This window comes from Salmo salar, chromosome ssa02 (assembly GCF_905237065.1).
Source record: "Salmo salar chromosome ssa02, Ssal_v3.1, whole genome shotgun sequence".
In the NCBI taxonomy this organism is placed as follows: Eukaryota; Metazoa; Chordata; class Actinopteri; order Salmoniformes; family Salmonidae; genus Salmo; species Salmo salar.
Genome location: NC_059443.1, coordinates 36,493,342 through 36,520,969, shown reverse-complemented (window position 1 = coordinate 36,520,969; position 27,628 = coordinate 36,493,342). Strand labels below are relative to the sequence as shown.

Genomic DNA, 27,628 nt, shown 5'->3' with positions numbered 1-27,628 from the left:
CCAACGCGCCTACGTCCTGGCATGCGCCCAACACAGTAAAAACAAAATCATTTTGGAAGCTATAGAAATGCAATTATTAATGTCTAAACAATTTTTTCCCACGTTTATTCTATTACAGACACCTTAATGCATACTTTACATATATATTATGTGAGTTAAACATACTTTATATATATATATATTTATTTATTTATTTTTCCATATATATATATTTTTTTTTCCATATTTTGTAACGTTACAGCCTTATTCTAAAATTGATTGAATAATGTTTTTCCCTCATCAATCTACACACAGTACCCCATAATGACAAAATTAAAACATGTTTGTAGAAATGTGTGCAAATTTATTAAAAACAAAAAACAGAAATACCTTATTTATATAAGTATTCAGACCCTTTGCTATGAGACTCGAAATTGAGCTCAGGTGCATCCTGTTTCCATTGATCATCCTTGAGATGTTTCTACAACTTGATTGGAGTCCACCTGTGGTAAATTCAATTGATTGGACATGATTTGGAAAGACACACAACTGTCTATATAAGGTCTCACAATTGACAGTGCGTTCCAGAGCAAAAACCAAACCATGAGGACAAAGGAATTGGCCGTAGAGCTCCGAGACAGGGTGGTGTCGAGGCACATATCTGGAGAAGGGTGCCAAAAAATGTCTGCAGTATTGAAGGTCCCCAAGAACACAGTGGCCTCCATCATTCTGAAATGTAAGAAGTTTGGAACCAACAAGGCTCTTCCTAGAGCTGGCCGCCCGGCCAAACTAAGCAATCAAGGGAGAAGGGCCTAGGTCAGGGAGGTGAACAAGAACCCGATGGTCACTCTGGCAGAGCTCGAGAGTTCTTCTGTGGAGATGGGACAACCTTCCAGAAGGACAACCATCTGTGCAGCACTCCACCTTTATCGTAGTGTGGTCAGACAGAAGTCCCTGCTCAGTAAAAGGCACATGACAGCCCGCTTGGAGTTTGCCAAAAGTCACCAAAAGAACTCTCAGACCATGAGAAACAACATTATCTGGTCAGACCATCATAGTCCCTGTGCCCAATAACACTGAGGTAACCTGCCTAAATGACTACCGACCCGTAGCACTCACGTCTGTAGCCATGAAGTGCTTTGAAAGGCTAGTCATGGCTCACATCAACAACATTATCCCAGAAACCCTAGACCCACTCCATTTTGCATACCGCCCCAACAGATCCACAGATGCAATCTCTATTGCACTCCACACTGCTCTTTCACACCTAGACAAAATCAACACCTATGTGAGAATGCTATTCATTGACTACATCTCAGCGTTCAACACCATAGTGCCCTCATAACTCATCACTAAGCTAAGGACCCTGGGACTAAACCTCCCTCTGCAACTGGATCCTGGACTTCCTGACGGCCACCCCATGTGGTAAGGGTAGGTAACAACACATCCGTCACGCTGATACTTAACACGGAGGCCCCTCAGGGGTGCGTGCTCAGTCCCCTCCTGTACTTCCTGTTCACTCATGACTGTGTGGCCAGGCACGACTCCAACACCATCATTAAGTTTGTCGATGACACAACAGTGGCCTGATCACCGACAATGACGAAACAGCCTATAAGGAGGAGGTCAGAGACCTGGCCGTGTGGTGCCAGGTCAACAACCTCGAGAGCATCCTGACTGGTTGCATCACTGCCTGGTATAGCAACTGCTCGGCCTCCGACCGCAAGGCACTATAGAGGGTAGTGTGTATGGCCCAGTACATCACTGGGGCTAAGCTTCCTGCCATCGGGACCTCTATACCAGGCGGTGTCAAAGGAAGGCCCTAAAAATTGTCAAAGGCTCCAGCTACCCTTGTCATAGATTGTTCTCTCTGCTACTGCACGGCAAGCAGTAGTGGAGCTCTAAGTCTAGGTCAAAGAGGCTTCTAAACAGCTTCTACCCCCAAGCCATAAGACTCCTTAACATCTAATCAAATGGATGGCTGAAAACACAACCATCGCGGGATCTACGAATTTCCGGCCAAGGGGGTCAATTTAAAAATCATCCCTTCCTCCCCTTGCCCTGCATGTGTATACTCGTCAGACGTCATGATACGTCATCAGAAGTGTCCATTTAATTTGAGGGCTGAGGGGATAGGGTGTGTCTTTTAAGTGTTTGGACCGCAGTCAGTGTTTCCTCCAACACATTGGTGCGGCTGGCTTCCGGGTTAAGCAAGCAGTATGTCAAGAAGCAGTGCAGCTTGGCAGGGTCGTGTTTCGGAGGACGCATGACTCTCGACCTTCACCTCTCCCGAGTCCGTACCTTGGCTGCATTTCCAACTTGTCTGACGAGTATACACTTTCAGGGCAAGGGGCGAGGGAGGAAGGAATGATTTTTAAATGGGCCACCCTTGCCTGGAAATTTGTCACTTGTTCATCCCGCAATTGTGTTTTCAGCCATCGGTAGCTTGTGGGTGCTTTATATGCGCTACAGTCAATTATGAGTGCATGTCTACTTATATTAACTATGTAATTATTCATATACGCCTCCTGTATGATAGCTTGCAAATTAATTGGCTAATAAACGTTAGCCTGCCTTGATACTTCTGCCAAGCTACTTTCCAAAAGCTAACCAAACAAAAACATCATTACGTTTATGAGACCTGTTTGTGCATTAGTAGCACAATTTCGAACTTATTTACTTTCGTTTTTTACTTACACTTGTATATTGACTCCATATTGACGTTGAGGTTTTAAGTTTTGGCAGACTTTTCTTAGTGGATGAACAATCATCGCAAATTTAATTATGGGGCGTTTCAGGCCCTGAAGTGAACATAATTGAAAAACGAGGGCTGAGGGGCTTACGTTGCAAACTTCCCTTGCTTGGCTAATCATTTGGACTGACGACAAATATGGCCACGGGGATTCTCCCAAGGGCATAAGGTGAGGGTAAGTAGACGAGGGTGTGTCTTTTATAAGCCCTTGTCCCAAGGTACTCCATACCGGAGTTGCAGCGATGGGACAAGACTGTAACTACCAATTGGATATCACGAAATTGGGGAGAAAAAGGTGTAAATATATATATATATTATTAAATCAACTTAAAAACAACTCCAACTGTATTTTGAATGAATATACTAAATTACAATTTAAAGCGTTTCAAATTGAAGTACAGTTTTAATGAGTGTGTTGAAATTTAAAGATGGTGAACATATACTGTAGTATACTTGACTGAAAAACAATTAATTTAAAGTACACTTCTAATAAGTGTATTGAAGGTTGACGGTAGTATATTTATAGTATACTAAAAGCTTGAAAAAACTATTAATTTAAAGTACACTAATTTAAAGTACACTATTAATTTAAAGTGTGTTAGTGTAATGATATTATATATATAGTATACTTAAGATAAGAAAAATACATCTCGTATTTGAGGTATATCATTTTTAAAAAATTGTATATTTAAGTATACTTGTAATATATAAAAAGATTACAAATATTTCACTTGGGATGTTAATCAGCCAATATTAAAATGTTGGATTTAATTCAGTGCTCTTGAATTTAATTCAAGATGCTGGATTGTGTCAATCCAAATTATTTCCTGGCTAAAAATATAGCATTTTACGGTCTGAAAAATGTATATGCTGTATTTATGTCAATTGTCAACAGATTGTCACATAACTTGTAGAAGACTAATTGTTCCTTCAATAGCATAGCCTATCCAGTTATTTAAACAGATAACAGTATAATGCATTGTTTTTCTTGTAGCAGCTCTTATTCTCTTTAGCTATTCAAAAAGGATCCTTACAGTTTACGTTCTAATATTTTAGTCAAAGTTAATAATGTCTGAGTTTATGTGCAGGAAGGTATGCATTGCTGAAGTTTATATAGCCTACACATGAGACATGAACATAAACAGTTAAATTGAACCTTTTTTTTAAATCAAATTCTAGACAATAAATATACTACAGAATACCTTACCTCTATATCAGTGTGCCAGTTCCACCTTGTGTTGCCTTCTCAGGGTTCTTATTAGAAGTCATGTCTTTTTTCTGATTAAGGATCAGTTCACATAAATCAATTGTTAAAAATACATATTGATCAGTTCCAGGATGTTGTAAGGGACAGGAGAAGGGACGGTGTACACTAACTGTTCAAAAGTTTGGGTTCACTTAGAAATTGCCTTGTTTTTTAAAGAAAAGCACTTTTTCTGGTCCTTTAAAATAACATCCAGGATGCTGGCCTTCTAGGCAGAGTTCCTCTTTCCAGTATCTGTGTTCTTTTGCCCATCTTAATCTTTTCTTTTTATTGGCCAGTCTGAGATATGGCTTTCTCTTTGCAACTCTGCCTAGAAGGCCAGCATCCCGGAGTTGCCTCTTCACTGTTGACGTTGAGACTGGTGTTTTGCGGGTACTATTTATTGAAGCTGCCAGATGAGGACTTGTGAGGCGTCTGTTTCTCAAACTAGACACTCTAATGTACTTGTCCTCTTGCTCAGTTGTGCACCGGAGCCTCCCACTCCTCTTTCTATTCTGGTTAAAGCCAGTTTGCGCTGTTCTGTGAAGGGAGTAGTACACAGCATTGTACGAGATCTTCAGTTTCTTGGCAATTTCTCGCATGGAATAGCCTTCATTTCTCAGGACAAGAATAGACTGACGAGTTTCATAAGGAAGTTCTTTGTTTCATGCTGTTTTGAGCCTGTAATCGAACCCACAAATGCTGATGCTCCAGATACTCAACTAGTCTAAAGAAGGCCAGTTTTATTGCTTCTTTCATCAGGACAGCAGTTTTCAGCTGTGCTAACATAATTGCAAAAGGGTTTTCTAATGATCAATTTGCCTTTTAAAATGATAAACTTGGATTAGCTAACACAACGTGCCATTGGAACACAGGAGTGATGGTTGCTGATAATGGGCCTCTGTACCCTTATGTAGATATTCCATTAAAAATCAGCCGTTTCCAGCTACAATAGTCATTTACAACATTAACAATGTCTACACTGTATTTCTGGACAAAATTGAGAAAAATGGACAAAAAATGTTTGCTTTTCTTTCAAAAACAAGGACATTTCTAAGTGACCCCAAACTTTTGAACGGTAGTGTACATCAGGCCTGCAGGCGGTCATGTTATTCTGATACGGAATTTACTGTTGTACAACAGAGGCATCTGGTGGTGACGCTGACTATCTGATAGTGAGTTGTAAAACCATTAACGCAGAGTCCATGAATTAATCTTCGTGATCATTTAATGTGATTAAGGAAAATAATAAGGGTTATATATTTCTGTCATGTGCAAACATTTAATGTTGATAGAGCAAATGGTGAGCAGCATGAATCAACTTAAAGTTAAATGTGTTGAGGTATTACAGTTCTGTATAACCATATTACTGTGTTAGCAGAAATGAAATGATCAAAATGTTCACTGTTACTGTAACTGATGGAAATATTGCTTCTCCAAATGTAGAGGATATTCTTATTCAACTTCCATGAAAATCAAAAATGGATTTTCTTTGGTGAAATGGGTATGAAGACATTGAAACCAATGAAAGGGAACAAAATAAATTGCAACGCTTCAAACTAACATTAGTTACTGTAGGTTAGACACCTTATGTTACCCCTGGAGTAAGAATCATGTTTTATCTGTAGCTTAGACCTACAGTGATAATTAAGATATTAGTGATAGTTAAAATTTTTCAAATCAACTGACTTTACCAGAAGTACAGTAGATAGATCAACCAGGTTGTATGTTTTTTTTTCTTCTTCTCATAGACAAGGAAACAACAGAGGAATCATTCAAAGTTATCGTTCAGTGGACCATTTTGGAGAGGTCTGGTGGTTTCACTTCTTTGCTATTGGGATGATTTTGGAGGTGCACAGGCAGAGGGCGGGACACCAGGCGTACACCAAAGGATTACTGCACCCGGCCTGTTTTTTCATGGCGGCACAGTTGACATACTTGTTTATGTAAGGACAGGGATTGGCTGAAATGACACATGAGAAGAAACATTGGGAGTCAATTCATTGTATATTGACAGTTTACATTTGGTGATTATTGTACATTGAACCTTGTGAACATGCTTTCGAAACCTATCACTAACATTGAGTCATATTGGTAAGATTTTAGACCGCATGTATTTTCATCATGTCTGATACTTACTGCAAAGCTTATTTTCGCAGGAGTTGGGGCAGTCAGCACATGTAGCTCCTTCCTTGTATGGAGCCACTCCTCTGTAGTTTCCCCTGATAGCCAAAGTATTGAAATGATCGCTGGATGATGCCTACCTTCCACTACCAGTTACAGTAAATAGGGTGAAATTGTACACAGGTGTTAGGTGCATTTTGAGTGTGATTGGTGCAACATACGCTCTGTAATACTGGCATCCATAGAAGTAGACTGAGCCAGGACACAGGGCCACACCACAGCCAACCTTGTATGAACTGTTCCAAACCACCTATATGAAAGGAAACACAGTTTAGTGTTTTCAGAGTTTCGTTGGCGAATAACCATAATGAGACTTGTCGGTAACTACACACAACTTTGACTACCATACAGCAAAGCAAATCAAATCACATTTTACTTGTCGCATACTCATATTTAGCAGATGTTATTTCAGGTGTAGCACGATGGTCCATAACAATATACACTGAGTATACAAAATGTTAAGAACTAAGAACACCGTCTTTTTCCATGACACAGACTGACCAGGTGAATCCAGGTGAAAGTGATGATCTCTTATTTATGTCACTTGTTAAATCCACTTCAATCAGTGTAGATGAAGGGAAGGAGACAGGTTAAAGAATGATTTTTAAGCCTTGAGAATTGAGACCTGGATTGTGTATGTGTGCTATTCAGAGGGTGAATGGACAAGACAAAATATTTAAGTGCCTTTGAACTGAGTATGGTAGTAGGTGCCAGGCACACCGGGGTGCAACTCAATATTAGGAAGGTGTTCCTAATGTTTGATATACTCAGTGTATGCATAAGACAATGACTGAAATTGCTACCAAAAAAATTGTAAATAAGTTAGTAATCTATTTTGTAAGTATACTCCTTTGGTGTCAATAGGTATATGTGATTAAATATCCCTGAACATGACAGAATAGGAACTGTAGTTTTAGTGTGTGTTTCCTATCTGACCCTAATTAGTGCTGGACATATAAAAAATACCCCATAGTCCATTGCGGGTCCTTTTGTACCTAAAGGTCCAGTGTTAAGATTGTATAGTGTTGACCATGCTATCTTTAGCAACTGTTTTGGGTGTGGTCGAATCTGTTCAGAAGGTATGTTTATTTCCATATCGGTTTGTTTATTCAAATTTGACAGCATGTGTATTACTTTGAAAGTTATGCCACTGCAGTTGTCTTTGATGTGTTTGGAGAGATGTTCATGAGGGTCCAAGCAGTATATTGAAACTGCCCTCCTTTAAGGTGACTGTTTAAGTTAACACATTTTGTATTTCTAAAATAGTTACTGTTCGTGTAGATATAGTGGCTAACCGCTCTTTTCATGCAGAAGTTGTTTGTCACTGTTTTCGGTTGTGAACATGGTCAGTTGTCACTGGAAGCACTGTAGATATTTAGAAAATGATACAGCCATCCAGTGAAAGGAACTGAGGTGCGTCTTGCCTTGTTTTACTGTACATTTTTTAAACAAGCAAACTTTTATCTGATTCATTCACTTCTTGGTCTTTTTTTTTAATATCCACCTCAGACTGTTTCTCTATAAATGGGCCTATGAAACCTGTAATTTGATCAGATGTTACACGGTGCATTTGGAAAGTATTCACACCCCTTGACTTTTCCCACATTTTGTTATGTTACAGCCTTATTCTAAAATGTATAAAATATTTTTTCCCTCATCAATCTACACACAATACCCCATAATGGCAAATTATTAGCAACTTTATAAAATAAGAAACTGATATGACCTTTACATAAGTATTCAGACCCTTTAGTCAGTACTTAGTTGAAGCACCTTTGGAAGCGATTACAGCGTTGCTGCACAGCTATTTTCAGGTCTCTTCAGAGATGTTCGATCTGGTTCAAGTGCGGCCTCTGGCTAGGCCACTCAAGGACATTCAGAGACTTGTCCCGAAGCCACTCCTGCGTTGTCTTGGCTGTGTGGTTTTCATTAAGGATCTCTCTGTACTTTGCTCCGTTCATCTTTGCCTTGATCCTGACTAGTCTCCCAGTCCCTGCCACTGAAAAACACCCCCACAGCATGATGCTGACACCACCAGCATGCTTCACCGTAGGGATGGTGCCAGATTTCCTCCAGATGTGACGCTTAGCATTCAGGCCAAAGAGTTCAATCTTGGTTTCATCAGACCAGAGAATCTTGTTTCTCATGGCCTGAGAGTCTTTGGGTGCCTTTTGGCAAACTCATAGCGGGCTGTCATGTGCCTTTTATTAAGGAGTGGCTTTTGTCTGGCCACTCTACCACAAAGGCCTAATTGGTGGAGTGCTGCAGAGATGGGAGAACCTTCCAGAAGGACAACCATCTCCACAGAGGAACTCTGGAGCTCTGTCAGATTGAACATCGGGTTCTTGGTCACCTCTCTGACCAAGGCCCTTCTCTGGGTTGCCAGCTCTAGGAAGGGTCTTGGTGGTTTCAAACTTCTTCCATTTAAGAATGATGGAGGACACTGTGTTCTTGGGGACCTTCAATGCTGCAGACATTTTTTGGTACCCTTACCCAGATCTGTGCCTCGACACAATCCTGTCTCGGAGCTTTACAGACACTTCCTTCGATCTCATGGCTTGATTTTTGCTTTGACATTCACTGTCAACTGTGGGACCTTTATATAGACAGGTTTTTGCCTTTTGAAATCATGTCCAATCAATTGAATTTACCACAGGTGGACTTCAAACAAGTTGTAGAAACATCTCATGGATGATCAGTGGAAACAGGATGCATCTCAATTTTCGAGTCTCATAGCGAAGGGTCTGAATACTTATGTAAATAAGGTATTTCTGTTTTTTGTTTTTAATCACTTAGTCATTATGGGGTATTGTGTGTAGATTGGTGAGGAAATTGTTTTATTTCATCCATTTTAGAAGGCTGTAACGTAACAATGTGGAAAAAGTCAAGGGGTCTGAATACTATCTGAAGGCACTTCATGTCATAATGTATCTGCATGTAAGATGAATGTTACCTGTGTGTAGTGGCCGATGCATTTACCATTGATAGATCCATTGGGATAGGAGTAATCTATGACCTCACTGTGCCAGGCTGTAACTATTTCAGTCCAATTCTTAGAAGCGGAGGACATGAACAGGTTCTCACCCATTTCGTAGTCTGTTCAGAAGTAAAGCATGCATGGAAAAGTTTACTAAATAGGTGTTTAACAGTGAAATCAGACTGGAACCGTTGACTAAAATGTCTTTGAATGCAGGATTTAAGATGTCAACAAATGTAAGCTACCATAGAGAGTCACTGGTGATAAGAAATCATGACATTCAAAATATATTTGAGCTTAAGATCATGCTCACATTGATACCATTGCAGCGAAAGTCTTGAGTTGCATGAATCAATAAAATATATTTGTTTTGGTTTGCTCTACAGCAGGGGAAAAACAGGAGATGTCAAGGAGAGACAAAGGGGAAACCGTACCGCCAAGCATGCGACTGCTGGGTGGGCCATGAGCCATGGAGCAGGTGTCAACCCAAGCCTGAACACTGGCCGCTGCCTCCTCGCTCCAATTCTGCAGATCCAATACTAACAGTTTTAGAATAAAGCCATCCACAAGACTGACATCCACATACTAGTGTTCAAGGAGTATTTTGTGGCCACTGTATTTTCTCTACCTGTACATAGACTAACCATATAGGCCTACCATAGGGCTGCTCTATGAATTACATATCAGGGATTATATTCTTTATGACGGATTTAGGGGGATACTATGTTGGAAACATTGATTGTGAGGTTTTGATACTGATGGAAAGTATATGAATCATGAAAGTGTACCATCTTGAGCATGTCTCTAGCAGTTGGCATAACCGCTCTCCGGAAGGCGTTGTGTTGGTTAAGGATCTCAGCCTGAACTGCTGTGCTGTCTGGGCAAATGTCTATACATATATACACACACACACACATTATTTTGTGGAATTGTATGCACATTACTTACTCCACGTGTAAATACTTCACTAAACCATAATACAAAGCAACTATTTACTCCTAATATCTTTGCCAACATCTGGACAATGAGTCCCAAATCAATCCACTTTCTTTTGTAAAAACAACACGTGATGAATTAAACATTGTGTGTGATGACTAAATCCAGTTTAATTCATTTATAATCATGTTGGTAGAGGATAGTGAAAGTGGACACACCCTTTGCAAAGTCTTCACATTTTGCTGCATCAAATTGAAAGGGATTACATTTTTTTCCTACAGTACAGATCTACACAACCTACTCCACCTTTTTGAAGTAAAAGAAAGTTATAGAAAATGTAAACATACAACAACAAAAAACAAAGATGTTTTATTTTTGCGTGTGTCTTCACACCCCAGAGTTAGTACTTGGTGGAGCAGCCATTACAGATGTAAATCATTTAGAATCATATTCTACCAACTTTACACAACTCTTAGGGCAGCATATGCCAATTTTTTTGTCAAGATTGCTCAAGAGCAGTAAATTTGGTTGAGAATCATTGATGGAAATCATATTTAAACCTCTTTTCAAGCAAATTTGTCAGGACTGAGTCCAGACCACTCGGCAACACAACACTTTGGAAATCCATTCAGGTGTGTCTTTGACATAACATTGTATAATTGTCTCACTGAAAAATAGAACTCTATCCCAGGGTTTTTAGAAGACTGAGGAGGGTTATCCCTGAGGTAGTTTTTTTTCTCTGGAAAATTCTACCTATTTTAATGCCAAAGACACACCCGAATGGCTTTCCAAGAGGTGTTTACTTGTTCCTGAATGGTCCAGTCTCCATCCTGAATGAAATCTCCTTAAAAAAGGTTTGAATATTGCTGTCCATCAATGATTCCCAGCCAAAGTTACTGAGCTTTAGCAATTTTGACAAAACAATGAATACATGTTGCCCTAAGAGTTGTGCAAAGTTGGTAGAATCTTATTCAAAATGATTCAATGCTGTAATGGCTGCCAAAGGTGCTTCAACCAAGTATGAACTCTGGGGTGTCAAGACATATGCAATCAAGACATTTTCATTTCATTTAGAATTTATTTGGAAAATGTTCTATAATTGCCTTTTACTTTTAAAATCTGGAGTAGGTTGTGTAATCCCTTTTTAAATGTTCAAGCAGCAAAATGTGGAGACTGTGCAACGAGTGTGTACACTTTCACTGGGCACTGTGTTAGAATGTCCGAAAGGAATTGTACTTACTTGACTGTGGACACAGCAGTAGAAGATGACTCAAGGGAAAGAATGAAAAGCTTTCAGAGTAAGACCTTTCATAAATACTTTAACATGTAATTGGTTTCATGTCTAATGTACTGTTTCAGATGACATATGTTATTTTCAGTAATTAGTAGGAGTACTTACCACATTGCACACAGAGTACACTTCATGCAGTGTCAGGATGCAAACCAATAACGCAAACATTGTGCCTGAAATCCAGGGGAGAGAGACTGCACCTATCTAGAATAAGAATCCACATGATCAATATGGAGTACATGGCCTTAGTTTGCCTGTTGTCAGAACCTTTGCACAACTGTATGCTAGTATCTATTGCATTTTTGTTACTGTATTTTAACATCAACTTTTGTATTTTCTCACTAACATATTCACATTGATAGCCATAAGCAAAAATGGTACTAAACAATAAAAATAGGCAATCAATTGAGAATCAAGAGATTAGCCTTTGCACATCACGGAGACTGATGAACTCATTTTTTAACTTGCATGTTCTCAAATAGTAATGCTGTAAAGATCTGTACTTCTTGCAGAGCGAAGAGGCTTACCTGCTCATGGGTCTTCAAGGAGGTTGAGTGGCGCTTGGTGCTGTTCTTTTTCCTTTTATATGGCCAATGCCGGGCTATATTCGTGACTGTGGTAGGCTCACCTTTTCTTTCACTACTAATGATGCAGAGGCTGTCAATATTACACAATAGATGCAGAACAACAATACATCCAGAAACCAGCATTGAGAAGCTGACAGAAGTAAATATGAATTTGTAAGGGCATGGGGTGTAGTTTCTCCACTGCAAACCTCCACAAAGAAAGGAGAAGCGCTCTGTAAATACTAGTGTAAATAAAAGAACACTTATCGATGGCGTTGACAGCACATGAGTGGATGCATTTCTTTGTTTGGAATGGAACGCCAATTCTGAAAGTAGGGACCTCACAATGGCAAATAGTCTTCCTTGAGTTTGTTCTAGCTTGGCAGGTTTGTCAGTCAGATTAATAAGCCTTTAAAGACTTTGCCTTTGGGGCCTGTCCAGCCAATGTGTCTGTGCCACAATAATGACTGTTTAGTGTGTATGACCAAATCCTGTTGCATAAATTCAGTCAATATAGAAGGATTTATCCTTTGCATAATAACGATCTGCTCGGAGGTCAGAAGGCATTTCTTTAACAATGGAATGCATGACTTGTTGGTAACTGACATAAATAACAAAGTTGGATGTCATTTTGTACACCTTATCATGATGCAAGATGACTTTGGGTGTTCAGAAAGGCCCCTAACAAATAAGGGGATACGTAGTCAGTTGTACAACTGAATGCCTTCAGCATTTAACGCAACCCCTCTGAATCAGAGAGGTGTGAGGGGCTGCCTTAATCAACATCCAAGGCGCCCGGGGAACAGCAGGTTAACTGACTTGCTCAGGGGCAGAGCAACAGATTTTTAGCTTCCGGTTACTGGCCCAATGCTCTAACCACTAGGCTACCTGCCACCCTCAATAATATTATTTGATTATGCTTATTTCTTCACTTTATATCAAGATCTTGTTTTAATAAACTTTCATTAATTGTAACGCCCTGGCCATAGAGAGGGGTTTTTGTTCTTTATTTTGGTTAGGCCAGGGTGTTACATTGGGTGGGTGTTCTTTGTTCCTTTTTCTATGTTTTTGTATTTCTTTGTTTTGGGCCGTGTGTGGCTCCCAATCAGGCACAGCTGAAGGTCGTTGTTGCTGATTGGGAGTCACACATAAGGAGCATGTTTTTCCTTTGGGTTTTGTGGGTAATTGTTTCTGTTAGTGTTTTGCACCTGACAGGACTGGTTGGCTGTCAGTTTTCTTGTTTTGTTTGTATAGTGTTCTTTCTGTGATTAAATATTCAATGATGAACACTAACTCCGCTGCACCTTGGTCTACTCTCTCTCACGACAGCCCTTACATTAATAAATCACTGAATTGATTGTGTATCATTACAAATAAACAAATGTCTGTCATAATCAAGGTGTAATTACTTTTTTCCAAACCGATTCCCTCTATCCATAAAAGGCTGAATGAAATATGTCTAGAGTTTACATAGAAAGTGGGTAAATAGGTGTGCAACACACTTATAATGCAATGAGAGAATATGGCGAAACCAAGCACCAACGTCATGTCTTTTGATGTCATATCACCTTACCCTCATTCACTTCTGTCAAGAACACTTGTGATGTTTGTATATTTAACTGGGTGTTCCTCTCTACATACTATACATTTGTTGGGTGCAGCAAATACAATGTATGCTCTCTGACCTAAATATACTGAACAAAAGTATAAATGCAACATGCAACAATTTCAAAGATTTTACTGAGTTACAGTTCATATAAGGAAATCAGTCAATTGAAATAAATTCATTAGACCCTAGTCTATGGATTTCACATGACTGGGAATACAGATATGCATCTGTTGGTCTCCTACGCATTGAGTTGATCAGGCTGTTGATTGTGGCCCATCGAATGTTCTCCCACTCCTCTTCAATGGCTGTGCGAAGTTGCTGGATATTGCCGGGAACTGGAACATGCTGTCGTAAGCGTCGATCCAGAGCATCCCAAATATGCTCATTGGGTGACATGTCTGGTGAGTATGCTGGCCATGGAAGAACTGGGTCATTTTCAGCTTCTGGAAATTGTTATATTTTTGGTCCTGATGTGGTAAGATAGTTGAAATAAATTCACAAGCCATTTTATAAGTTATATTCTTCAAGACTCAATGGCTATACAGTATTTCATTTAAAAGTCCTAAAATGGTTGTACCAATCCATGATTGCCCCTTTTAAATAATATTTCTATTTTTTTTTACAATTGCTAACAAAGCGTTTAACTATACTTAAGATACTTTTTCTAAACTCTTAACACAGAAATACACCTACGTCACACAATTACCGTAGCCAAATAGTACATTTTCTGCTCAAAACCACATTTTGTTCATTAAATACCAACTCCACATTTCAAAATGCCCAAAAACCTTTCTCTACATACACTAACTCTATCAAAACATGGCAAACTCGACTCAATATCCAATCATTCTGTCAAAAACACTAGCACATGTTTTCTATCCAAGAGGAACATATAGTCAATCACAACACAACGACTTTCAAAATACTAACAGGTGATGGCATTACAAAAACTGCATTACTTTTCATGTTTCAGTTCTACCTGCATACAATAGACAATATGAAATCCATTGTTTTTCATAATTCAGTTTCCTTTACTGTAAACCATTCTACATTTTTTTGGTTGAGTGTCAAATGTGTGCATTTTTGGCAACATACTATCTAAAAGTGAATGAGTCATCTTTACTTTATAGAATGTACAGTAGAAAAAAATTGTAAGTGACAGAATTGCTGCAGTAAAAGCTTTATTAGCAACATGAAATTGCTGCCAGTGATGAGCAAAAAATCCAACATACATGGCCTTTGGTTCCAAATGTGTAAAAATAAAACACAATTACAGTAAAAAAGGCAGAGAAGGGAAAAAACACAAACATGCACAGTCCTGTTCTAATCTATACCATCTTCAGCATTTGGCCACATGTTCTCATCCACATGACATCTTATGTCGTCTCTCGCTATGCACCTTGGTAGAAACGCTTGGCATGCCTTATCCACCCCTGGCAGTCTTCAGCTGAGATGTCCTTGCAGACGGCATCCACTGTATCCAGGAGGGACATTTGGTCATGTGGCCGATGTTCATACACTTTCCACCTCCAGGCAGAAGAAAATTCCTCAATGGGGTTGAGGAAAGGCGAGTAGGGGGGAGGAAAGGCGAGTAGGGGGGAGGAAAGGCGAGTAGGGGGAGGAAAGGCGAGTAGGGGGGAGGAAAGGCGAGTAGGGGGGGAGGAAAGGCGAGTGGGGGGAGGAAAGGCGAGTAGGGGGAGGAAAGGCGAGTAGGGGGGAGGAAAGGCGAGTAGGGGGGAGGAAAGGCGAGTAGGGGGGAGGAAAGGCGAGTAGGGGGGAGGAAAGGCGAGTAGGCGGGGAGGAAAGGCGAGTAGGGGGGAGGAAAGGCGAGTAGGGGGGGAGGAAAGGCGAGTAGGCGGGGAGGAAAGGCGAGTAGGGGGGAGGAAAGGCGAGTAGGGGGGGAGGAAAGGCGAGTAGGGGGGAGGAAAGGCGAGTAGGGGGGGAGGAAAGGCGAGTAGGAGGGAGGAAAGGCGAGTAGGGGGGAGGAAAAGGGAAACCATTCTTGAATGGGCTGCAAACCAGTTTGTGATTGCATGTGAATGATGGAATGCTACATTGTCCCATGCAATCACAAATGTCCTCATGTTTCCTCCCAGCTGTTCTCTTTTTGCTTCTGGCACCAGTTGTTGGTGGAGGTCATCTAAAAACAAAAGAAGGCTCTCACTGTTGTAGGGACCAATCTGGCATTTCTGCAGGACCAAACCAGCGCTCGAGATTGCGGCACACATTGTGATATTTGCTCCTCTCTGACCCGGCACATCAACGGTGGCCCTTTACCCGACAACGTTTCTTCCCCGCCGATGTGTTTTTGCCAGGTTAAACCCTGCCTCGTCTACATAAATTATTTCACATGGGGTCTGATTAGCCTCCAACTCCATGACTCTCTGAAAGAAATCAAACACAGTATGTGTAAATGCTTTTCAGTATGTCCTACTGTATGTACTGTAACCCATGTTTACATGTAGAGTAGCATAGTGTCCTACTGTATGTACTGTAACCCATGTTAACATGTAGAGTAGCATAGTGTCCTACTGTATGTACTGTAATCCATGTTTACATGTAGAGTAGCATAGTGTCCTACCTTATGTACTGTAATCCATGTTTACATGTAGAGTAGCATAGTGTCCTACTGTATGTACTGTAACCCATGTTTACATCAAATCAAATCAAATCAAATGTATTTATATAGCCCTTACATCAGCTGATATCTCAAAGTGCTGTACAGAAACCCAGCCTAAAACCCCAAACAGCAAGCAATGCAGGTGTAGAAGCACGGTGGCTAGGAAAAACTCCCTAGAAAGGCCAAAACCTAGGAAGAAACCTAGAGAGGAACCAGGCTATGAGGGGTGGCCAGTCCTCTTCTGGCTGTGCCGGGTGGAGATTATAACAGCACATGGCCTAGATGTTCAAATGTTCATAAATGACCAGCATTGTCAAATAATAATAATCATAGTAGTTGTCGAGGGTGCAACAAGTCAGTAACACAAGAGTAAGTGTCAGTTGGCTTTTTCATAGCCGATCTTTGTGAGTATCTCTACAGCTCCTGCTGTCTCTAGAGAGTTGAAAACAGCAGGTCTGGGACAGGTAGCACGTCCGGTGAATAGGTCAGGGTTCCAGCAGGTCTGGGACAACAGGTCTGGGACAGGTAGCACGTCCGGTGAACGGGTCAGGGTTCCATAGCTGCAGGCAGAACAGTTGGAACTGGAGCAGCAGCACGGCCAGGTGAACTGGGGACAGCAAGGAGTCATCAAGCCAGGTAGTCCTGAGGCATGGTCCTAGGGCTCAGGTCCTCCGAGAGAGAGAAAGAGTAAGAGAGAATTAGAGAGAGCATATTTAAATTCACACAGGACACCGGAAAAGACAAGAGAAATACTCCAGATGTGACAGACTGACCCTTGCCCCCCGACACATAAACTACTGCTGCATAAATACTGGAGGCTGAGACAGGAGGGGTCAGGAGACACTGTGGCCCCATCTGATGAAACCCCCGGACAGGGCCAAACAGGTAGGATATAACCCCACCCACTTTGCCAAAGCACAGCCCCCACACCACTGGAGGGATATCTCCAACCACCAACATACCATCCCGGGACAAGGCCGAGTATAGCCCACAAAGATCTCCGCCACGGCACAGCCCAAGGGGGGGCGCCAACCCAGACAGGAAGACCACGTCAGTGACTCAACCCACTCAAGTGACGCACCCCTCCCAGGGACGGCATGGAAGAACACCAGTAAGCCAGTGACTCAGCCCCCGTAATAGGGGTAGAGGCAGAGAATCCCAGTGGAAAGAGGGGAAACCGGCCAGGCAGAGACAGCAAGGGCGGTCCGTTGCTCCAGTCTTTCCGTTCACCTTCACACCCCTGGGCCAGACTACACTTAATCATAGGACCTACTGAAGAGATATGTCTTCAGTAAAGACTTAAAGGTTGAGACTGAGTCTGCGTCTCTCACATGGGTAGGCAGACTATTCCATAAAAATGGAGCTCTCTAGGAGAAAGCCCTGCCTCCAGCTGTTTGCTTAGAAATTCTAGGAACAATTAGGAGGCCCGCGTCTTGTGACCGTAGCGTACGTGTAGGTATGTACGGCAGGACCAAATCGGAAAGATAGGTAGGAGCAAGCCCGTGTAATAATTTGTAGGTTAGCAGTAAAACCTTGAAATCAGCCCTTGCCTTAACAGGAAGCCAGTGTAGGGAGGCTAGCACTGGAGTAATATGATCCAATTTTGGGGTTCTAGTCAGGATTCTAGCAGCCGTATTTAGCACTAACTGAAGTTTATTTAGTGCTTTATCCGGGTAGCCGGAAAGTAGAGCATTGCAGTAGTCCAACCTAGAAGTAACAAAGGCATGGATTAATTTTTCTGCGTCATTTTTGGACAGAAAGTTTCAGATTTTTGCAATGTTACGTAGATGGAAAAAAGCTGTCCTTGAAACAGTCTTGATATGTTCTTCAAAAGAGAGATCAGGGTCCAGAGTAACGCCGAGGTCCTTCACAGTTTTATTTGAGACGACTGTACAACCATCCAGATTAATTGTCAGATTCAACAGAAGATCTCTTTGTTTCTTGGGACCTAGAACAAGCATCTCTGTTTTGTCCGAGTTTAAGAGTAGAAAGTTTGCAGCCATCCACTTCCTTATGTCTGAGACACAGGCTTCTAGCGAGGGCAATTTTGGGGCTTCACCATGTTTCATTGAAATGTACAGCTGTGTGTCATCCGTATAGCAGTGAAATTTAACATTATGTTTTCGAATGACATCCCCAAGAGGTAAAATATATAGTGAAAACAATAGTGGTCCTAAAACGGAGCCTTGAGGAACACCGAAATTTACAGTTGATTTGTCAGAGGACAAACCATTCACAGAGACAAACTGATATCTTTCCGACAGATAAGACCTAAACCAGGCCAGAACTTGTCCATGCAGACCAATTTGGGTTTCCAATCTCTCCAAAAGAATGTGGTGATCGATGGTATCAAAAGCAGCACTAAGATCTAGGAGCATGAGGACAGACGCAGAACCTCGGTCTGACGTCATTAAAAGGTAATTTACCACCTTCACAAGTGCAGTCTCAGTGCTATGATGGGGTCTAAAACCAGACTGAAGCGTTTCGTGTACATTGTTTGTCTTCAGGAAGGCAGTGAGTTGCTGCGCAACAGCTTTTTCTAAAATGTTTGAGAGGAATGGAAGATTCGATATAGGCCAATAGTTTTTTTTATAATTTCTGGGTCAAGATTTGTTTTTTTCAAGAGAGGCTTTATTACTGCCACTTTTAGTGAGTTTGGTACACATCCGGTGGATAGAGAGCCGTTTATTATGTTCAACATAGGAGGGCCAAGCACAGAAAGCAGCTCTTTCAGTTGTTTAGTTGGAATAGTGTCCAGTATGCAGCTTGAAGGTTTAGAGGCCATGATTATTTTCATCATTGTGTCAAGAGATATAGTACTAAAACACTTTAGTGTCTCCCTTGATCCTAGGTCCTGGCAGGGTTGTGCAGACTCAGGACAACTGAGCTTTGGAGGAATACGCAGATTTAAAGAGGAGTCCGTAATTTGCTTTCTAATGATCATGATCTTTTCCTCAAAGAAGTTAATGAATTCATCACTGCTGAAGTCAGAGCCATCCTCTCCTGGGGAATGCTGCTTTTTAGTTAACTTTACGACAGTATCAAAAAGAAATTTCGGATTGTTCTTATTTTCCTCAATTAAGTTGGAAAAATAGGATGATCGAGCAGCAGTGAGGGCTCTTCGATACTGCACGGTACTGTCTTTCCAAGCTAGTCGGAAGACTTCCAGTTTGGTGTGGCGCCATTTCCGTTCCAATTTTCTGGAAGTTTGCTTCAGAGCTCGTGTATTTTCTGTATACCAGGGAGCTAGTTTCTTATGACAAATGTTTTTAGTTTTTAGGGGTGCAACTGCATCTAGGGTATTGCGCAAGGTTCAATTGTAGAGTAGCATAGTGTCCTACTGTATGTACTGTAACCCATGTTAACATGTAGAGTAGCATAGTGTCCTACTGTATGTACTGTAACCCATGTTAACATGTAGAGTAGCATAGTGTCCTACTGTATGTACTGTAACCCATGTTTACATGTAGAGTAGCATAGTGTCCTACTGTATGTACTGTAACCCATGTTTACATGTAGAGTAGCATAGTGTCCTACTGTATGTACTGTAACCCATGTTTACATGTAGAGTAGCATAGTGTCCTACTGTATGCACTGTAATCCATGTCTACATGTAGAGTAGCATAGTGTAAAACTCACTGTAGAACAAGACATATTGGATAGACACCATACCTGGACGTATTGGTGCCGGAGTTCCTTGACCCGCTCACTGTTCCTTTCAAAAGGAACTGTGTACAACTGTTTCATTCCAACTCTGTGTTTGGTCAGAGTCCGAGAAATGGTAGTCAGGCTGATGCTTTCCACATTGTGAAATACCAGGTTGTCCTCTACAATTCTAGTCTGAATTTCTCTCAGTTTTATTGCATTGTCAGCAATGACCAATCTTACAATGGCATGCTCTTGGTCTTCAATGAGGAGCTTTCCTCTTCCCCAAGAGGGAGGAAGACATTGTGTCCTTCATAGGAACAAAAATACAACATATGTATTTGTATTGGCACTGGTGGTCTACAGTTACAGTGGGACATAGCAACAGTAATGATAGAAAAAGCCCTTGTGAAATGCATTACTTACCTGTTGGTTTGTTGAAAATTCTGGATAATGGAAGCCACGGTTGACCGTCTGAGATTAGGCTGGACTCTTTCACCAGTCTCTCTCAGTGATAGAACATGGTATTAGGCTGGACTCTTTCACCAGCCTCTCTCAGTGATAGACCATGGTATTAGGTTGGACTCTTTCACCAGTCTCTCTGTGATAGACCATGGTATTAGGCTGGACTCTTTCACCAGCCTCTCTAAGTGATAGACCATGGTATTAGGCTGGACTCTTTCACCAGCTTCTCTCAGTGATAGACCATGGTATTAGACTGGACTCTTTCACCAGTCTCTCAGTGATAGACCATGGTATTAGGCTGGACTCTTTCACCAGCCTCTCTCAGTGACAGACCATGGTTTATCACATGGTCTTTGATGGTGGATCTTATTTCATCAATGACAACAGCTCTTACTCTCCTTTGAACACCACCACGCATTCTTACTCCTCTCCCCCTACCTCTCCTTCTCCCTTGTCCTGGTCCAACTACTCCTCTGCCTGGTCCAACTACTTCTCTGCCTGGTCCAACTACTCCTCTGCCTGGTCCAACTACTCCTCTCCCTTGTCCAGACATTATTTTTTCTCTCTCTGTTCCACTGTGTTGTTCTGTTTCCACATTAAACAAAATTAATCCAAAGAGTCCCCTTTTTAGATCATGCATTTCTGTTTTACAGGTTAGAAATGAAAGCACTTTATCTAGTTCCTGAACGAATCCAGATAATACCATGATTTCTTTTTAATGAATAATGGTGAGTGAGGTGGTTTGAGGCTATAACAAAACATGCTAACCTCTCACTTTCTTTTATCTGCAACACATTTATAACGCAATGAGAGAATATGCCGAAACCAAGCACCCACGTCATGTCTTTTGATGTCATATCACCTTACCCTCATTCACTTCTGTCAAGAACACTTGTGAAGTTTGTATATTTAACTGGGTGTTCCTCTCTACATACTATACATGTTTGGGTGCAGCAAATACGATGTATGCTCACTGACTTAAATATACTGAACAAAAGTATAAACGCAACGTGCAACAATTTCAAAGATTTTACTGAGTTACAGTTCATATAAGGAAATCAGTCAATTGAAGTAAATTCTTTAGACCCTAGTCTATGGATTTCACATGACTGGGAATACAGATATGCATCTGTGGGTCATAGATTCCATTTTAAAAAAGTAGGGGTGTGGATCAGAACCAGTCAGTATCTGTTGTGACCACCATTTGCCTCATGCAGCACGACACATCTCCTTCGCATAAAGGGGATCAGGCTGTTGATTGTGGCCCGTCGAATGTTCTCCCACTCCTCTTCAATGGCTGTGTGAAGTTGCTGGATATTGGCGGGAACTGGAACACGCTGTAATACATGTCGATTCAGAGCATCCCAAACATGCTCAATGGGTGACATGTCTGGAGAGTATGTAGGCCATTTTATTAGTATTTTTTTATTTAACTTTTATTTAACTAGGCAAGTCAGTTAAAAACAAATTATTATTTTCAATGACAGCTAAAGGTCTCCTGCAGGGACGGGGGCTGGGATTAAAAATGTTAAATAAATATAGGAAAAAACACATTTCAAAACGAGAGAGACAACACAGCACTACAAAAAGAGAGACCTAAGACAACAACACATTACAACACACCATGGTCGCAACACAACATGACAATAACATGGTAGCAGTACAAAACACAGGTCAAACGTTAATCTTTTTATAAGTAGGCAAGTCAGTTAAGAACAAATTCCAATAACAGCGGGTTACCTGCCTTGGTCAAGGGCAGAACGACAGATTTTTACCTTGTCAGCTCGGGGATTTGATCTTGCAACCTTTCGGTTACTAGTCCAATGCACTAACCACTAGGCTACTTGTCGCCCCTTTATTGTGAAATACCAGGTTGTCCTCTACAATTCTGGTCTGAATTTCTCTCAGCTGTATTGCATTGTCAGCAATGACCAATCCTACAATGGCATGCTCTTGGTCTTCAATGAGGAGCTTTCCTCTTCCCCAAGAGGGAGGAAGAGATTGTGTCCTTCATAGGAACAAAAATACAACATATGTATTTGTATTGGCACTGGTGGTCTACAGTTACAATTAATCTCCTCCTTTCCCCCTTCTGATAACCAGGTGGCGAATCGCATCTCTGCATGTCTGGCAGACATATCAGTGTGGATGACGGATCACCACCTCAAGCTGAACCTCGGCAAGACGGAGCTGCTCTTCCTCCCGGGGAAGGACTGCCCGTTCCATGATCTCGCAATCACGGTTGACAACTCCATTGTGTCCTCCTCCCAGAGTGCTAAGAACCTTGGCGTGACCCTAGACAACACCCTGTCGTTCTCCGCTAACATCAAGGCGGTGACCCGATCCGGTAGGTTCATGCTCTACAACATTCGCAGAGTACGACCCTGCCTTACACAGGAAGCGGCGCAGGTCCTAATCCAGGCACTTGTCATCTCCCGTCTGGATTACTGCAACTCGCTGTTGGCTGGGCTCCCTGCCTGAGCCATTAAACCCCTACAACTCATCCAGAACGCCGCAGCCCGTCTGGTGTTCAACCTTCCCAAGTTCTCTCACGTCACCCCACTCCTCCGCACACTGCACTGGCTTCCAGTTGAAGCTCGTATCTGCTACAAGACCATGGTGCTTGCCTACGGAGCTGTGAGGGGAACGGCACCTCCGTACCTTCAGGCTCTGATCAGTCCCTACACCCAGACAAGGGCACTGCGTTCATCCACCTCTGGCCTGCTGGCCTCCCTACCTCTGCGGAAGTACAGTTCCTGCTCAGCCCAGTCAAAACTGTTCGCTGCTCTGGCACCCCAATGGTGGAACAAGCTCCCTCACGACGCCAGGACAGCGGAGTCAATCACCGCCTTCCGGAGACACCTGAAACCCCACCTCTTTAAGGAATACCTGGGATAGGATAAAGTAATCCTTCTAACCCCCCCCCCCAAAAAAAAAAAAGATATAGATGTACTATTGTAAGGTGGTTGTTCCACTGGATATCATAAGGTGAATGCACCAATTTGTAAGTCGCTCTGGATAAGAGCGTCTGCTAAATGACGTAAATGTAAATGTCTACAGTTACAGTGGGACATAGCAACAGTAATGAAAGAAGAAGCCCTTGTGAAATGCATTACTTACCTGTTGGTTTGTTTAACATTCTGGATAATGGAAGCCACGGTGGACCGTCTGAGATTAGGCTGGACTCTTTCACCAGCCTCTCTCAGTGATAGACCATGGTATTAGGCTGGACTCTTTCACCAGCCTCTCTCAGTGATAGACCATGGTATTAGGCTGGACTCTTTCACCAGCCTCTCTCAGTGATAGACCATGGTATTAGGCTGGACTCTTTCACCAGCCTCTCTCAGTGATAGACCATGGTATTAGGCTGGACTCTTTCACCAGTCTCTCTCAGTGATAGACGTTGGTATTAGACTGGACTCTTTCACCAGTCTCTCTCAGTGATAGTCCATGGTATTAGGCTGGACTCTTTCACCAGCCTCTCTCAGTGATAGACCATGGTATTGGGCTGGACTCTTTCACCAGTCTCTCTCAGTGATAGACCATGGTATTAGGCTGGACTCTTTCACCAGTCTCTCTCAGTGATAGACCATGGTATTAGGCTGGACTCTTTCACCAGCCTCTCTCAGTGATAGACCATGGTTTATCACATGGTCTATGATGGTGGCTCTTATTTCATCAGTGACAACAGCTCTTACTCTCCTTTGAACACCACCACGCATTCTTACTCCTCTCCCCCTACCTCTCCTTCTCCCTTGTCTTGGTCCATCTACTCCTCTGCCTGCTCCAACTACTCCTCTTCCTGGTCCAACTACTCCTGTGCCTTGTCAGTCTACTCCTCTCACTGGTCCAACTACTCCTCTCCCTTGTCCAGACGTTATTTTTTTTCTCTCTGCTCCTCTGTGTTGTTCTGTATCCACATTGAACAAAATGAATTCAAAGAGTCCCCTTTTTACTGTGTATGTCCTTGTAATTGAAAGAACTTCAACACCTGGCTATGTCTCTGATTGCGATTGGAATCAGCTGTGGTTGGTCTATTTTACACAACTTACAGTAAATCAGCTATTTCTCAATGTTTCAATGATCTGTTCATTCAAAAATGCTTATCAGCTGTTTCAATGTAGCTTTTGAGCTGCTGCTGTTGCAGAAGTAGACTCTTTATACTATATTTAAGGTTTTGAACATCAGGTCTTCATTTCTGGCATGCTGTGTGCAAGCATTTGTAAATAAGACAAAAAAGATCCATATTTTGGTATTGGGTAAGCTTGTACGTAAAGAACATTTAAGCATTTTAGAAATGTGTTAATCGACTGCATATTCTGTGAAAACAACATGAATTGTGTTAATGGTATGGTCCACAACAGACGGATGATGTGCTAATTGTGGTTAGAGTTTTGAAAATGTGACTCCAGATTGGACTACAAGGATGTTAGTGATTGTAAAAAACTGTAATCCCTGACCCCCCCCCCACACACACACAGTTATATGACCTATAGATATTAAACTATCCTCAGACTCTCAGACTGCACAGTTCCATTTGTCCAGTGTCTCTTGACTATTTGAGCCATGTGAAGCTTTACCTTCAGTATAAGGACATTCTCACTTATAGAAATGATAGGGCAGATACACTCTCCTCCATATGTATTTGGACAGTGAAGCAGAAATGTACAATTTGGCTCTGCATTTTGGATTTTAGATCAAATGTCTCATGAGGCAACAGAACAGGATGTCACCTTTTTGAGGGTATTTTCATGCATTTCTGTTTTACAGGTTAGAAATGAAAGCACTTTATCTAGTTCCTGAACGAATCCTGATAATACCATGATTTCTTTTTAATGAATAATGGTGATTGAGAAGGTTTGAGGCTATAACAAAACATGCTAACCTCTCACTTTCTTTTATCTGCGACACATTTATAATGCAATTTGAGAATATGGCGAAACCAAGCACCCACGTCATGTCTTTTGATGTCATATCACCTTACCCTCATTCACTTCTGTCAAGAACACTTGTGATGTTTGTATATTTAACTGGGTGTTCCTCTCTACATACTATACATGTTTGGGTGCAGCAAATACAATGTATGCTCACTGACCTAAATATACTGAACAAAAGTATAAACGCAACATGCAACAATTTCAAAGATTTTACTGAGTTACAGTTCATATAAGGAAATCAGTCAATTGAAGTAAATTCATTAGACCCTAGTCTATGGATTTCACATGACTGGGAATACAGATATGCATCTGTGGGTCATAGATTCCATTTTAAAAAAAGTAGGGGTGTGGATCAGAACCAGTCAGTATCTGTTGTGACCATCATTTGCCTCATGCAGCACGACACATCTCCTTCTCATTGATTTGATCAGGCTGTTGATTGTGGCCCGTCGAATGTTGTCCGACTTCTCTTCAATGGTTGTGTGAAGTTGCTGGATATTGGCGGGAACTGGAACACGCTGTAATACGTGTCGATTCAGAGCATCCCAAACATGCTCAATGGGTGACATGTCTGGAGAGTATGTAGGCCATTTTATTTGTATTTTTTTATTTAACTTTTATTTAACTAGGCAAATCAGTTAAGAACAAATTCTTATTTACAATGACAGCCTACCAAAAGGCAAAAGGCCTCCTGTGGGGACGGGGGCTGGGATTAAAAATAAAATATAAATATGGGGAAAAACACACATCACGACAAGAGAGACAACACAGCACTACATAAAGAGAGACCTAAGACAACAACATAGCAAGGCAGCAACACATGACAACAACATGGTAGAAACACAACATGGTAGCAGTACAAAGCATGGTACAAACATTATTGGGCACAGACAACAGCACAAAGGGCAAGAAGGTAGAGACAACAATACACCACGTAAATCAGCCACAACTGTCAGTAAGAGTGTCCATGATTGCGTCTTTGAATGAAGAGATTGAGATAAAACTGTCCAGTTTGAGTGTTTGTTGGAGCTTGTTCCAGTCGCTAGCTGCAGCGAACAGAAAAGATGAGCGACCCAAGGATGTGTGTGCTTTGGGGACCTTTAACAGAATGTGACTGGCAGAATGGGTGTTGTATGTGGAGGATGAGGGCTGCAGTATATATCTCAGATAGGGGGAGTAAGGCCTAAGAGGGTTTTAGAAATAAGCATCAACCAGTGGGTCTTGCGACGAATATAAAGAGATGACCAGTTTACAGAGAAGTATATACTGCAGTGACGTGTCCTATAAGGAGCATTGGTGGCAAATCTGATGGCCGAATGGTAAAGAACATCTAGCCCTTGAGAGCACCCTTACAGTACCTGCCGATCTATATATTATGTTTCTGTAATCTAGCATGGGTAGGATAGTCATCTGAATCAGGGTTAGTTTGGCAGCTGGGGTGAAAGAGGAGCGATTACGATAGAGGAAACCAAGTCTAGATTTAACATTAGCCTGCAGCTTTGATATGTGCTGAGAAAAGGACAGTGTACCCTCTAGCCATACTCCCAAGTACTTGCATGAGGTGACTACCTCAAGCTCTAAAACCATCAGAGTTAGTAATCACACCTGTGGGGAGAGGGGCATTCTTCTTACCGAACCACTTGACCTTTGTTTTGGAGGTATTCAGAACAAGGTTAAGGGTAGAGAAAGCTTGTTGAACACCAAGAAAACTTTGTTGTAGAGCATTTAACACAACATCCGGGGAGGGGCCAGCTGAGTATAAGACTGTATCATCTGCATATAAATGGATGAGAGAGATTCTTACTGCTTGAGCTATGTTGTTGATGTAAATTGAGAAGAGCGTGGGGCCTAGGATTGAGCCTTGGGGTACTCCCTTGATGACAGGCAGTTACTGAGACAGCAGATTTTCTGACTTTACACACTACACTATTTGAAATGGTTAGTTAGCAAACCAGGACAAAGGCCCCTCAGAGACACCAATACTCCTTAGCTGGCCCACAGGAACGGAATGGTCTACCCTATCAAAAGCTTTGGCCAAGTCAATACAAATAGCAGCACAACATTGCTACGAATCAAGGGCAATGGTGACATTATTGAGGACCTTTAAGGTTGCAGTGACACATCCATAACCTAAGCAGAGCAATTCCTCTTTTGGCCGCTTTTCCTTCCAGTTCTCTGCTGCCAATGACTGGAATGAATTGCAAAAATCACTGAAGCTGGAGACTCTTACCTCCCTCACTAGCTTTAAGCACCAGCTGTCTGAGCAGCTCACAGATCACTGCACCTGTACATAGCCCATCTGTAAATATCCCATCCAACTACCTCATCCCCATACTGTATTTATTTATTTATCTTGCTCCTTTGCACCCCTGTATCTCTACTTGCACATTCATCTTCTGCACATCAATCTCTCCAGTGTCTAAT

General features: G+C 41.7%; 1 protein-coding gene across 1 annotated transcript; it reads right to left on the bottom strand.

The window, feature by feature from the left end:
* Positions 1–5,184: 5,184 nt before the first annotated feature.
* On the bottom strand, positions 5,185–11,944 carry LOC106582023 (cysteine-rich venom protein ophanin). The gene is made up of 8 exons (XM_014164688.2): positions 11,890–11,944; positions 11,467–11,566; positions 9,924–10,024; positions 9,570–9,660; positions 9,112–9,254; positions 6,320–6,408; positions 6,114–6,196; positions 5,185–5,937 (listed from the first exon to the last, which is right to left on the bottom strand). Exons 2-8 carry the CDS (start codon positions 11,528–11,530, stop codon positions 5,795–5,797), a joined length of 714 nt encoding a protein of 237 aa, XP_014020163.2. The 5' UTR covers positions 11,531–11,566; positions 11,890–11,944; the 3' UTR covers positions 5,185–5,794.
* Between the last annotated feature and the right edge of the window lie 15,684 nt (positions 11,945–27,628).